At 39.5% G+C, this 15,728-nt stretch overlaps 1 protein-coding gene across 1 annotated transcript in view; it reads right to left on the reverse strand.

Annotated features, from left to right (window-relative positions):
- Nucleotides 1–270: 270 nt before the first annotated feature.
- The window catches only part of PITPNC1 (phosphatidylinositol transfer protein cytoplasmic 1), a 262,838-nt gene continuing 247,380 nt past the window's right edge, over nt 271–15,728 (reverse strand). The window contains exon 9 of the mRNA XM_015098883.4: nt 271–4,896. Within this exon, the coding sequence (XP_014954369.1) occupies nt 4,580–4,896 (317 nt within the window). The 3' untranslated portion in view covers nt 271–4,579. The remainder of the gene's footprint in view (nt 4,897–15,728) is intronic.

A 15,728-nucleotide genomic window follows, 5' to 3' on the forward strand; every position in this document is an offset into this window, starting at 1 on the left:
TGGATCCCCCTAGGTTACAGACTCACCTTGGTGACTTTTTTAGCTGGATAGAACTGGCACCCAGGCATTTCCTGCCAAGGGCTGAGCCCTGAAGATACCTATTAGATACTTCTTTGCACACAAGTCACCTAGAACTGGGTCTAAGAACTGGCCATTGGCTTGTTCTTTCTCCCTTGATAGCTTCTTTCCCCATCAACCCACAAATTCCCAATGTGTCAGCATTCCCTTGGGAAGAGCTGAGAAAGAGAGAGAGGAAGATACACTTGGAAAGAAGATTGGTTTGTACTTTATTTACAACAGAATGTAAGAAAAAGTAAGTTATTGTCAATAATAAATAACTGGGACAAAAACACAAAACGGCTGCGAAATGACAGAGGAGGATGGCTTCCTCACACAGTTGAGATGTGTGAAGATCAACTTCTGTTTGCTTTGCTGTCTATGGCACTGTGCATTCCAGAACTTGGTCCTTCAGCTGTGGCAGTGGTGTATCGACCATTTAACTAATCAAGATCCCAGTTCGCAATGTAAACACTAAGATTGACACTTGAAGCTACAGGTAAGCGGCACAGGTACAACATCAGCTCACACAGCCTCTCTTGGAGACACCGAAACTGAGGGGAGACTTGCAATTCAACAGACAGGCTTTTGATTTTAAGCAAAAACACTGAGAGGCTTATCCTAAAGCGTTTGTTAACAAAATGATAATTAATAACAGCATCTGGAAAGGTCTCAACATATTCACATTCTCTTATTGCACTAACTCCTAAAAAGCTTAAACACTTACATTTCAAATGAAACAGACTGTTTTGAAGGTAGAACTCAGAAGAACCCAGTACGTGTTGCCTCCATATGCCATTGCTGTGCTCTTCTGTAACATTTTGTTTTCAGCAGGAAAGAATAGTTTTAAACAGTTTATTTATGATCAATTGCAGTTGCTGGGCAGATTTTTTTTTTCTTAATTTTAAGAATTATGGCTCAGATGGCATATTGTCACCCAGCCTACTGAACCAGATGATCAGAAAGAGGCTAAAACTATTTAAACAATCCTTCTGTGTTGGAGTATCTGAATACGCATCACATATGGAGTAAAATTATACTCTGGCCCTTCTGAAAAGTACAATTGTTGTTGACCTATGCTAGCCGGTGACAAGCCGTCTTTGAGCCATGAAGAGGAGCTAAGGCGAGTAGGATTTAAAAGTACACATAAATTCATTAGCCATGAAATTTTCATGGAAAAACGATTTCTCGAGAAGTGTCAGAATCTACTCTCTGAGGTCACTGTTTATTATAGTGTCTTGAGAGAAAACCATATAATAACATTTGGGAGTCCCGTTGTGTTTTTTAAGTGTCTACATAAGACATGCACAATTGCGCTAGTTAGAGATTTATTTTCACAACCAAAAACGTGGCTAATAAATGCCTTCAAATAAATTAAAGCCATTTTCCCCACACCCAAATGCAAAACCAAAACAGAAGGGTTTATAAATTAGTTCACAAATAAATTCATATGGTTTCAGTTATAACGTGGTAACTGAAGAATGTCACGGACTCCTCTGTCGTTATGCTTTTTTCCTTGCTTTGCCTTATTCTAGCTCAAAAGTAGGAAAATGAAAGGTCTTCAGAGCTGACTTCTGACAAAGTTTATGCAGTAAAAACACTGAGGCCTTCTTGTCCTGGAAAAGCACAGCTAAAGCAATGATCTGTTCGATAGGCAATGAAAAGCACAGGGGCATTTTGTAATTTGAAGTCCATCCAAAGTAATGAAATTTATGTTCATTTTGATGGTCTCCACTAACATGAGAGACAAAGATGGGGTGAACATAAATGCTGTTCTGTGGAATTATTTTAATTTGGCTACCAGAGACTTAAAACTATGGTGTTGGATTTACCATATTATATTTATATATATACAGGTATAATACAATTTTGGTGAACAGAGTTGAAGGTTTCCACATTGCAGACAGAGGCACTGAGTTAAGATTCTATTTTTTCCCCAAAACATGCTTAATTAATTCAAGTTTCTGGTTTTTTTTTTCTTCTAAGTTTCCATCATGCAGCCATTTAATTTCCATCCTTATAGGAATTAGTAATGTTCTATATACACATTCATTGCAGGCTTGTACCCCACAAAAAACAAATCCATGTATGAAGACTGTGAAATGACACTTGAAAATCAAGATAGGTAAAATATTGAAGCCATTTATGCCTTGTGATGACTGGATTAAATATTCGAAGCAGCTGAAAGAATATTTGCACCCCTCCCCCCTTTGAAAATGTACACGAACCACGTGTAGACAGAAAAACTGAACATACTCTAAGACCACGCAGATTTGTTGGCTAAGAATCACACTATCAGTGGTAGTTTCACAAGTAATGTCTGTGGTATTGTACTGGCTATAAGAGAAAGAAAATTCACAGTAGGAAACCAGGAATTAGCTTTCTAAAGCATATAGAATTGTTGACCTTGATAGAGGAAGCTACTTTACACAAATGGAAAATGAGCAATGGCCATCGACAGAAAAACTAGGTGTCAGATGTGCTAACAACGTGCTCAAAACAAATCCATTCCATGCGAATATCATGATCCCACCCTATCTGATTTCAGCTTGCAAATGTTAAGCAGATACATACATTATGCAAGTGTCTTCTGAAAGGAGAATTTTGCTTCCTAAAGCCAGACATTCTTGTTAAGTACTACTGTGTTGAAAGCGAGCCATTGAGAAGTCCAAGAGATCTGGATAAAAGATCGAGTTTTCCCACAAGCAAAAATCATGCTACCATACCATGCAAAGAGGGCGTCTTACTGCGGTACTATCATTCTTAGGGAAGAGATGCACTGTTGATTTAAGCTATTTGCAATGGGTTTCCTTTGAGTTCTGGGTTTATTTATATATTTATTAAGCTAAATGTCAACCTACAGGTTAAGAAATGATCTTGACAACCTGACATATGACTTAGAACACTTGGTGCTGGGCTCCTGGGGCCAGCACTTGCACCTTGGGAGAGTTTGTCAACTTGAAGGACACTACGCAGAGTGCTGGGCACGAGAGAGAGAAGCAGGCAGGGTCCACTGGCTGAGAGCCCATGTAAGAGGAAGAGGACACGCACCTTGGCCTATGTGGTCTCCTTTGGAATCTGTGTTTGGGGAAAGTCCCTTTCCTGAGGTTGGAGGTTATGGTCAGGAAGGCTAGCTGGGGCCTTGGAGTTGCCCAATTACCTTGTTCTCTTCCTCCCTTGGAGGACAAATGTTAGATTCTGTTTACTCCTCCTTCTGTGTTTAAAGGCAGTGAGGTGCAAAGGTGGCAGATTTTTCTCTTTAGATCAAAAGAGAGCTCGCTTTCTGCCACTTTGGTGAATGATCTCATCTCCCGTCAACCTGGAGTCTAATCCTGTGTTACTAAGACCCTCAGAAAAGAAAGCTGGCCAGAGGGGCATCTTTTATAACTTCTTTTTACTCTATAAATAAGAGTTAGCCGTTCTGCTCACTTTCTCCTCCCACTTGATGGTGTTGACTCAACTTTTGCGATATTCCTGATATTTGGATTTCAAGTCAGGAACAAGAGAATGACAATGTTTTCTAAGGTCCAGTGATGGGCAATGTATTCCAGGGAGGTCCAGATATTATTAAGAGTATCCCTGTCCCATTAAAGGGATGGAGACAGTCTGACAATGTTAAAGTCCAGGCAGCTTACTTTACCCTGAACTTCTCTGAGTGAGCAGAGTCAATGAATTCTACTCAATTAACTGCAAATTCTGAGAATCTTAACAAATGACGTAAGGCTCGTTGATACCTGTAGGGAAAAAAAAAAGACATTTGCCTCACCTGGGTCTCTTGGTTCCTAAACCAAACCATTCAATATCAGTCTGTTACGGTCATATGTATTCATGTAATTCTTAAAGATTTCTGAGGCCACAAGGGCACAAAGGGGAAGTTATTAAAAGACAGAAAGAAGTGGCATTTTTATTAAATTCTGTGAAAGATATCAATAAGTTATTGTTAATTGCACTTGGAGCCTCTACAAGTTGATAATTAAAATTTCCAAAAAATTTAAAGAGTTAATTAGGCCCCAAATCCTGAGTCAGACTAACCAAAATAGGAATCTTAGTAACTCCTGGTATTCAAGTATTGGTAAGGAGCAGTTCAAAATTTAACAATTAGGTGTATTATGCCTGAGAAAAATTTTGAGAATTCCACGTTTGATGGGAGGAAACTAACTTCATTATTTTACTATACCTTGTAACACAGTGGTGTAAAGTTTTCATTTATTTACTCTTGAAGTCCACGCCAACCTCATCAAATGCCCCATAAACAAGGCTTCCTCCCTGGCGACCAGCTGCGGCCACCGAAGACCTCTTCTGCCCTTCGCGAGTCTCGCATTTTACATCTAATGTGACACTGCGTGGCAGACTCAGGGAGTCATTTTCTGTGTGAAATTACTTAACCACATGCACACTCAAGAGATCAAAGGGACATGTCTGAGTGACAAAGCAGTCTTTTTCTATATCAGAAGATCCTTAAAAACAAACAAACAAGACCCCAAACCGAAAATATAAAACCCCATGAAATATTCATATGAAGTTACTCTGATTTGGGCCGACATGGCTTATCTGAAGAGTGGATGCCAGGTAAATTCAGGGTGGCTTTTTTCTCAGGGTCTGGAAGTGTGAGAGTTTCTGGGGCAGACTTTTTCCGGGGCCGATCTTTGGGAACCGACAGGAATTCTGGTGCATCAGTGGAGAGAGGAGTGGATGGAGCGCTCGAAGGGGCGCTGCGGACTGAAGAAGGCAGCAGGGGGGTGCTGGAGATAGAAACGGCAGGGGGGAAAACGCCAATTTTCTTGTTGGTGGCTTCCTGAGTGGCTCGTTCAAACTCTCGGACTTCATCCATTGTCATGTCTTAAAGGCAAAAAACAGAAAGAAAAAAAAGTGAGCAAGTATTCGGAAGAGACAGAAATGGATTCATCTCTCTGTTTAAAGGAGCTATTAGAATCTTATGAGTAAGGGGTCTCTCCAGATTATTAGCCCAAATTAGCATTGAAATGCTAACCCCTGAATTTTTTCTTTTTACTGAGGCTGACCTCTGAAAAATTATTCTTTTATGACTATCCATCCAAGATTTTCCAAAGCACTTTCAATGAGTACTTTAAGTATTCTGAAGAAGAGTTTATCAGGCAAGCACAGAACCACACCAAGTTGTATGTGTCTGTACATCCGTGTGCTGTGGATAAGGTGTGGTATATAGAGCTATTATTAGACCTGGCCATCTTTTCTACAAAAGCAAGGTAATTAAAGCAATCAGTGGCCCCAAATGATACATATTAACAACTACTTTAGATCATGAAAAGACAAGTTTACCTTCACAGGGTAAATAGGCAGATTATCAGGATTTCTCAACATGTTGTCCTCTTGTTCAATAAATATACTTTTTTCATTCTAGGAGCTACTTGTTTCCTAACTATGTATCCATCCTGAGATCTTTTCAGATGAAAAAACAAGTAAGATGGGACACCAACAACAAACTTTGCTAATTATCCCCAAACCAAGGGAACAAAACAATTTCTCAAGGAAACATAAAAAGAAAAAGCAGAGAAGAAAAAGAGAGGATCACAAAATCAGTGTGAATTTCATTTAAAAGAAAAAAAGAACATTATTTGGCACCCAATAAATAAATTCAGTGACGCCTTATTTAACGGGCACTGTCAGATGATACAGACTTGCCAAATGTCTGAAATGTTCTTATGTGAGAAAGTCAAAAAAAATTCTTTTAAAGGCAAAGCCTTCCCTAATGTAAATATGTTAAATAATGTATTACGCACACTTACTACCAATTAGACATAATATATGGAAAGAATATCACTGTGCTCCAATACAGTGGTGACTCATTTCTTAGGACTGATTTGCTTTATAGAGTGTGGTATTTCTTCTCTCATTCTCAGGAACTCTATTATTACTCTCAGTCTGGCTATCCCTGGTATCCTTTGGCAATTTTGTTACTGGTAACTGGGAAAATAGGTAACTGGTCTAATTAAAGAAGCTCTGAGTGAAGGCCGACAAGCTTGTCCTGGTGTAGAAGGTGAAACCTGCTGGCCATGGGCTTCTGTACCTGTTTTATCTTCCCAGAGACCCATGTTTTCACTTGTGTCCTTTCCCGTGGACTTAGGTGGTAAGCCTTCGTTGGATGACACTACATAAACCAGTATGAAACATACAGACACTTTGGAAATATTAACTATGGAGTGAATATTCATAACATAATATTTGTCATTAAGATATATGATCTATAGTCATATCATAACATACAAGCAAATCAGAAATATGTTAAAAAAATCCTTAAGAGTATTTCTTGGGGACAATTATTAAAATCTTCTGGAAGGGAGACGTTTTTACAAAGGAAATAGAAAATTATGCCCATGTTGATAGAATATAAAATTCAGAATATAGCAAGAACTGTACCTGTAAAGTTACCACTTAGAACACTAAGGCTATTAGATAAGCTAAGAAATAAGATTAAGTTCTTCAAAGAGAGGTATTTCAAAATAAAATTGAGACTCAGAAAAGTTTCAGTGAATTTCAGCAAAGTTTATCTTTGAAAAATCAGGTTTTCTTTACAAGTGGCTGAATGGTGCGCTACTCCATACATCCAGCAGGGGGCAGAAATCACCCAAAGTACAGAATTTTGATTCTACACTCCCGTTCAGTCTCTTAGTTCTCTTCCTTGAAACGTGTTGAAACCGCTCAGTTGAAAAGGAGACTGTTATTCCCTTACTGCTGGGGCCATGGATGCTCATTTTGCCCAGTTTCAATATAGTTTGTCTCTGCTCAGGAAGTAGATCCAAATTTATTGAGCACCCATGTAATTTTTGTGATCGACAGCAGCCTCTTGATTTCAACTTTTTCATTATGATAGAGAAGAAAAATATGGAAAAATCAATGACCCTTCCCAATTTGATGGAATTTCAAAGAATAAGGTATGCATTTAAAGATCACCACATCATGTAACTTCTGAGGAGATGGGCATTTCTGACACTGAAGTTAGGGAAGGGCTCTGAGTTGCAGCCAGAGAATGCATGGGCTTTCCCATGGGGAGACCCATTCCAGGTGTCACCGTCTAAATGGCAAACTGACTTTCCAACAGTAATAATCAGAGTAAAATGGAAAGAAAACCAACTAAGGGTCTTAAGCTGTAAGCTATAAGAACTTAGACTGAGGGAAGCGCTGTGTAGCATCCTTCGCGACGTGGCATCTTCCCCCCTCCTCTGGTTTCCCTTGTCTTGTCATGAGTATATAGGGGAGCAGCTTTCAGACAGTGGCTGAGAGGGGACAGGTATCAACATTCCTAAAGAAAAGGTGACCGAGAGTGATGGAAATTGAAGGACGGTCTCCTTATGAGCACTTCTAACTTTAGAACGGGGAGAGAGAAACTTCCTACAGGAACTGGCCAGCGCCTCCAGAGGAACACTTCAGTTAAGTCTGATCCAAACAGCTTCTGCAAATCCAATCACTGCATGCAAGAAGGGTTAGGGCCATTTCAACCTCAAGGGCTGCCACATGCACCCAATAGCAGCACATAATGCCTCACAGGGCACATTCCCAAGACATGCTCTCAGTTCACTCGACAAGGTGCAACCAGACGTCTTCACAAAGCATTCACAACAAGAGCCATCTCTCAACTTCCTAAAACTACACTGTCGATTTCTTACATAGCTAATATGCATTATTCTGGGGCCGACAGATATGCAGGCTCAAGCTGGCACCCAAAGAGACCACAGCTCTGGCCAAAGATACATGAAAATGACTTGGTGATTACATTTTCTTTGTTATCTGTAATTCTTCCTCATAAGCACGGATGACTTACAAAACTATATTTAAGATGCTGGCACGTAGACAGCACACTGTCGACTCTCAGTCACCAACGTGCCATTAAATAACCTTAGGCTCTCCGAGGCTTAAGTCCCAGCTAGACCTAGCTCACCCCACCTTCACTGCTCAGCCAGTGTGTATGCATGGACAGAAGCCCCATCTGGACAGGAACCTAAGTGAAAAGGAACCAAGGGTAAGACAGCCATAAAGAGCCATGGAAGGCATTTCAAACCAAATGCAGAGAAACTGAAAATACCAGATGAGCCGATAGCCCTCCCTGAAACGAATGACTGAACGTTAACTATGTCTTTAAAAGTTACTGGTGCTGATGTTCTAGCTTTCCTGTGACATCCGTTTCTACCCCTCTGTTCTTCTGTGGTGCAGGCCACAAAATGTTTCCATTCTCTATGCTCTTGGTTTTATGACCAAGACAACGTAACCTCCGAGTCGAGCGGCTTTAAAGGATAGAAATGTCTGGAAGCAAGAGTTAACACCGTCCAGTTAAGACCCAGCTTAGGATCTTCACCGACAGCCTCTGGGCTATGACGTTTTTTTTGTGGAAGTTTGAGAACTGATGCGTTTGCAGTCATTTCAAAGATGGGTTTATGGGTACGTTTGGTAAAGAGTGGGCAACATGTTTTAAAAATTCTACATACACTTGTTTGGGCCTGGCTCTCTATGTCATCCACAGTGGAGGAATGCTGATTGCAAACTTTTATGTTGGTTTGTTCATGCATGTTTTTCTCGTATTCCCGAACATCATCCATTGTCATATCTGAAAGAAGGTCAAGACGTTGGCAACTTCCGTTATTAAAGGTGAACTTTCAATGGGGGAGACTTTAGGGGATGACGACAGCTTAGCGGAAGCCAAAGAGAGGAGTGAAAAAGCGGGGAACTCACTAACTTTATGAAGAGTTAATCATAAAGTTAGCTAAACCAGCCAAAGGCAGAGTGAATACAAGGGAGTTAAGTCAAAACAGTCTTAGAGCTGAGAAGAATGGAGATTATTTAGGGGTGATTCTTGTACAGTGAGTTAGGCGGGTAGGAAGTATTAGCTCGTGGACAGGGCTATAGCTTGAGATCTCCTAAAAGCATGGTTAGAAGATCCCTGTAAGGGACACGGTCAGGTTTGTGTGGTGTAATACTTACCTTTCATATACCTTTCAAAGTAGATTTGGAGATTCTTTACAGCAATGCATTCAACAGAAAGGACACTTTCATTGCTATTGTAAGAGACATGGCATTGAGGGCAGAGAAATGATGCCCACTGCTCCTGGTGAGATCTGGGGGCAATGCCCACACAGAGATGTATTTTTGCACAGAACACATGGTGTCAGAGAGTGCAGGGCTACCCTGAACGTCAAGTCCAGCCTAACAGCATGAAGAGGGCTGCTACCACTTCCACCCACACAGTTCTATAAATGAAACGGCCCATGACATTACGATTTTTTGGCCTGATTCTACAGATTTTTCAGGATTTCAGAATAATAATTTCTTAAATCCTGTGGTTCTAAACAGGGGACGGTTCTGTGACACTTTTGGTTGTCACGACAGAGGTGGAGGTGCTACTGGCACGTGGCCGGGAGGTGCCAGGGCTGTGGCAGCACAGGCCTCCTCCCTCCCCAACAAAGAATTATCTGGCCCAGAATGTCCGTGGTGCCGAGGTTGAGAAAACTTGTCTAAATCCAAGGGATAAAAAACTTCAAATAACAACCTGTTATCTTTGGTATGTGCAATGCATAAAAATAATAATTAGCCTCACTTTAAATGTTTCTGTCGCTTTATCCTGCACTCCCCACTCCACTCCTCGGATATTTTATAACAATTCATTAGCAGTTTCCCCAGATGGGGATTCCTCTGCCACTCTGCTGGCAGAATTTAACTTCATGCCTCTTTACAATGAATGGTACATGCTCAACAACTGGTTAATCAAGCTACCACCTTGATCACTAATTAGCTGGGTGGGGATTTAGAGCGAGTATTTACAGTTGGAATTTTTCCATTAGTATTTTCTGCATCATGTGGTCTGGTGTCTTTTTATATCAGTCCTTGTGTGTCACGTGAGAGTCTCTTCAATTCCAAAGGGCAGACTTGCGAGAAGTTTATGAATTAATTCAGTGTGGTCTGGGGCCAAGATGGAGGGCAGCTCTAAATCCAGACCTGGGTGATATTATTTAGCTGGTGACACCCCGACACCCTGAAACCGTTAATCAAAAATGCCATCCATAAGCAATGTAGGTATCAAGAATGCTAAGCAACAGTCTGGCCAAGCGAAGAGCATGCTTTTCTTTTAGAAAATCAAGGTAACTGCAAAGCAGTAAAGAGATGCTGCTTTGTGAATAGAACAAAGGCATCTTTGTTAACAATAATAACATCCTTTCAATACAACCACTTTAATTTCAATGGCCGGTTATCAAAAGTTCTTAAACACAAATATACCTGGAATGAATACTGAGGTCACTTAAAGTTAAAAGTTTAAAATTAAAGAAATTTCTTTATACATACGTTCATTAGACATGTTATTTCCCCCCTAACTGGCATGCTAGTAATTTTAAAAACAAAAACAAAGGAGGCTTCATTTCTTTGTTCTAGTGAATCTCAACGGAAATCATTCTTTATCTTTAATTAGCTCAATGTTAACAGAGGGGCTTAAACTGTGTGACTAGGGGCTTTCAAAGAGTTTTATGGATGTGAAGAAAGATTTAATAATGAAGATACTCATTATTAGCTTGTTCACAATAGTGAAAAATTGAAAACAACTCTGGGGCCTGATAGTATTATGCAGCAATTAAAAATGATGCATAAGAATATTGAACACTATAAAGAAATGGCTTTGGTATATTGTTAAATAAAATATTGGAGGTAAAAGAAATCATTTTTGCCAGAAAAAAACAAAAGGATACACTTCTAAATGTTAACAGTGGAATTGAAATTTTAATTTTCTTCTTTTGGTTATCTATATTTTCTAAATTTTCTACGTCAAATCTGAATTATTTCTGTAAGAAAGAAAGAGAATGTTATTTCAAAATCAATTATTTGGGGTCATTAGAAGATGGATACCATCAATTTGCGCTTGTATAAGAAGATACACTTTAGAAAAGAGTTATTTGCCGATTTTAGAATCATGATCCCCTCCTTTTTAAAATGAAGAGTTAAGAAACAGTTGCAGAAAACTTCATCTTAAAGAAAAAAAAAAAATCTCTCAATTAGACCACATAATAATGAACATTTCTAGGGAGTTCCCTGGTGATCTAGTGGTTGGGATTCAGTGTTTTCACTGCCATGAACAGACAAAAAACAGAAAAAAGAATGAGCCTTCTAGTACAGGGAGTTCTGTAAAAGATAACGATAATTTGTTCCCAGCCAATGCTGAAGGAAAATATGTTTGTCTAAATCGTAAACTCTCCTCTCATACCATACACGCTTGTGGAAATGATGTCAGTATTCCTCAGTAATTTATGGAAAGCCTAATCAAGTGAAAATGTTCTTATTCAGATTATCTGATAGAATGCACTACATCTTGCTTCAGCAAAGTGTATTACCTTGGAATCTATAAATGAGTCAATTTTTCAGTAAATTCAATTACATATGCCCGATGATGGATTATACTTTTGGAGTTGATTCATCTTCATTACTAATTGATTTTCAATGATCAGAGCGACTTTTCACAGTTTAGGTTCAGATCTCTTTGTCCCCAGCAAAACAGTGCTTATGTATGTCAGATAAACTCTTAAAGGAATCCTAGGTCAATTATTTTGCAAATAACTGAATTTAACTATCCCTTAATTTACAGATCTGAAAGGCCATAATGTACTTTTTTCAAGTAGAGTTTCTTAAATGAAGTCTTCTTAAACAAGTAACACCGGCCTAATGGCCTGATTTAAGAGACTACTGGAACTAGTACCAAAGTTCTTCTGATAAGGAAGCTGTATCCCAGTATCTTTGACACTCGGTCATTAGAGGGTGACTGATCATCTGGCGGCATAAATATTCTCTTTGTTGCAAGATTTCCTGCCTTTGTCCTCTGGCAGGATCGTTTCTGTCCTTCTTCTTCTCACCCTCTTTCAGGTGAGAGAGCAAGCAGACCCCAGTCTTCTATTCCAGCATGTGAAAGTCACACTAAACTGGCCTGGGTAGAACCCTCACCTCTTTCACCAGCCCAGCTTTATTAAAGAAGCTCTGGACTCAGGATTTGTTAAGAAGCTCCTTCAGTTTCTTAAACCAGGAACTAAGCAAAATATACCTCTGTATGAATCTTGGTCTGCTTCAACTATTTTCTGCTTTGTTATAAAATGTGGATTTCAATTATTATTTACTTACTGAATCATACAACTAATGTGTGAATTATGTTCCATAGAAATAATTCAAAGAGTACTGGATTATATAGAAAAGAGTTTGATTTCTTTTAACTTCCCCTATCAATCCGATTCCTTCTGGAGATGACCACTGACAGGTTTTTTCCCTATGAATTCGCATGTATTACACATGCTCATTACACACACACATACAGTCTCATTTATTTTCACATTTATGGAATCATACTATAGTATACTCTATGATACAAGTTGCTCTGGCTTACTTTTTCCACTAATGGAAAGTGAACATATCTCCCTACCAGTGCACATAGAACTACCTTATTCTTTTTAACACACAATATTTATCATATGAGTGGTATCATAATTTACTTGACCATATTTCTGTTGAAGGACATTTCCATGGAGACTAGATTTTAGCTCTGTTAAGCAACACTACCCTGAATAGCTTTGTATTTATATTCAGGAGCATGTATGTGTATTCCTTAAGAATGAGTATCTAGAGGTGGGATTACTGGGCCACAGATTATCTGTATTTCCCATCATCAGTTTTTATAGAAACTGTTAGTGTGTTCTCCCACCTAGCCAAAACTGATTATCACTCGTTTTAAATTTTGCTATCAGATGGGCAAATGTCCTGTCTTCTTGCCGTTTTCGATTCATTTCTTGTGATTAGCAGAGAAGCTATGGGTTATTTGCATTTCTTCTTCCATGGTTTACCTATTCAGGTTGTTAACCTTTTTTCTATTGAGTGTTGGATTTTTGATTTATAGGACCTCTTTATATATTGTGGATATTAGTCCTCTGTTGGCTACATATATTGCAAATAGCTTCTCTTAATCTTTCAGCTTTGTTTATGGTGGCAACTTTCTTTCAATCATTTTATTAAAGATTTCACCGGAAGTGGAGGCAAGACTGTGTATTTGAAAGGCCTTTTGGGTAGAAGTCAGCTGAATGTACAGAGACACTACAAATGCCACCAAACAAAATGTCTGCAGTTAGGAATCTTCCTTCACTAAAGTTTTAATAAAGAGTCATATGGCTTAATTCCATGACCTATCCAACGGCATATTTTATTTCCTTCTACAAATATTTTCTCTCCATTTCCAGGCCTGTTAGCCTAAACAGAAGTAACTTTTTCTTTTGTTGTTGTTCTAAGTCAAAATGGAACTCTTAAACAAGTGGCTGGGTCAGGGAAAGGTCCAGAAATCAAGAATTAGGTCTGATACCCCTTTGACTTCAACAAAATGATGGCCCATCCTTTGGGAAGTGCTTTTTTTTTTTTTTTTTTAAAAAAAGGCTATAAATTCAACAGTTGCTTATTACGAATAGTTTACTTTTTTTTTTTTTTTTCTGTAGTGAAAGTAGATAATCCTCAAGGCTTGGTGTATACCCTTTCCTTGTAATTCAGATCACAAGATCTAGAATTGTAATCTATGGTTATGATTTTTTCTACAGTTCTTAATTTGGGGAGGTGGAGAGCAGAGTCAAGATCCCTTTGAAAATGTGATGGAGTGCAGTGGGTTCTTTCCAGAAAAATGAATGTAAGCAGACACACATAAAATGCTGCATAAGAGACATGGAACTTAAATTCATGATTCAGGAAACCTGCAGCCATTGGAAAATGCTGGCTTGGTGAAATCAACCAGCTAATGCTAGCCTTTGAGTCAGCTTCTTTCTCCAACTTCAGCTTGATTCTTTTGTTGTTAGACTGCTCTTGGGACTCCAGAATGATCTCTAAGTCATTTTTGTGAGGCAGTTTCATCTATACTAGCCAGAACAACCCCCTATTTTTTGGAAGGGTCAGGATTCATGAAATTCCACTCAATCACAGCCTCCCTTGGGCAACCCTCTGTGTTCTTCTCAAAATACTGTCAGATTTGTGAAGCAAAACCAAGCTTTGGTGAAGCTGGGCTGCCTATTTTTATTCACCTCTTCTTTTACCCCATCTTCTAAAATACGCAGTTGTTTTTTCTGACTAGTGTTCCAGTCATGCAGGGGACACTCAAGGCTCATGGATAAAGATCAACCAAGGCTTTGAAAACCAAACTCAACTACTCCAACAGTAGAAAGCGGTTGTACTTTAGGATAAACAAGAGCAGAATAAAATCTGTTTAGGGAAATAGTTATTGTGACAGTCAAATGCTAAAATTCAGGAAGGATACAAAATTAATCCTTGGGCAAGAAATGATTACTGTCATTTATAGTGTCCTTTTTAAAAAAACAAGACAAAATAAAACTCAGTTAAGCACTGGAGGTGGTGAGTCTAATTAGGGAGAAAGACATCATACAGGGCTGCCAGTGTATAAAGGTATACAGTTTGGGCACTGTAGGAGCACAGCCCAGGGTCAATGGAACTAAAATTCAGCCCTCAGCAGACAGCACCCGCTGAATCTGCTTGGAAGGGGTGCCTTTTTGTAGCTCTTACAAGGCACCAGAGTTTAGCAGTTGGCCCTGAAGACATCTACCATTTTCTAGTCTAATTAAATTTGGACTGAATTAATTAAACTGTGCTTTCAATCTAATCTGATTTAAAGTTGTTCTTAAAACTTTTGGGACTTCCCTGGCGGTCCAGTGGTTAAGACTGCGTTTCCAATGCAGGGGGCTCGGGCTCAATGCCTGATTGGAGAACTAAGATCCCACATGTCTTGCGCCGTGGCCAAAAAACGAAAACAAAAACCAAAAAACAAAAAAGCCTTTAGGATTCACCTAGAGGGCTTGTTAAAACACAAGGGGGTGTGCTAGGCTACACCCCCAGAATATCAGATTCAGCAGGTTTGGGGTGGAGTCTGAGAATCTGAAACAAGTACCCCAGGGATGCTGAGGTTGCAGGCCCAGGACCTCACTGGGAGAATAAGTGCCATAAGCTATAGGAAAGGGTTTCTTTACTTTGAACCCTTCCCATGTTTACTAGTGAAAGCCTCACTGAGCCTGTACAGACCAAAGAAAAATAAACAACTACAGGTACCCAAAACTGAAGGGCTGTTCTGGTGGGCGATGACACACCCATTTACCTGAAAGGCTTGCAGTACACAGCATTACCTTGAATAAGGAAGGGCTTGTGGGCAGGGTTCTTAGCATTTAGTTAATTGAGTATCTGCATCTGTGTGATGAAGGAGCTACCACTTTCCTGGCAAGCGGCTCAGCTGGGGACAACTATGCCAGTAATTTACATGAAATTGATGGGGTAGGTCTCAGACCCTTTGCTGAGTGAAAAGGCTGCTTGTTTTGGCTGGGGCTAGGACTGTATATACAGTGGGTGGAGGCCTTCCTGGGGAGTACACGGTGCCCTGATGGTCTACATCCAGTAAACCACACGCTGTTTTTCTGCACTCAGATACAGAAAGGGCTTTTTGTCAGTAGGCTCCTTGAGTTAATTCCTGTCTCCACCTCTCCATCTTAAGTAGGTGTTCTCTTTTTAAAGGCCTTCCTTTGATGCGTTATTTTAGCTTTGGGTCCTTGTAATAGTCTGAGATTTTTTTTTTGGACTAAAAGTCTTTAAGTCTCTTGGTTGCTGAGGGCTTGGTTGAGATGGAAAAAAAATGGGCCCTTGTC

Source organism: Ovis aries, chromosome 11 (genome assembly GCF_016772045.2).
Source record: "Ovis aries strain OAR_USU_Benz2616 breed Rambouillet chromosome 11, ARS-UI_Ramb_v3.0, whole genome shotgun sequence".
Classification (NCBI taxonomy): domain Eukaryota; kingdom Metazoa; phylum Chordata; class Mammalia; order Artiodactyla; family Bovidae; genus Ovis; species Ovis aries.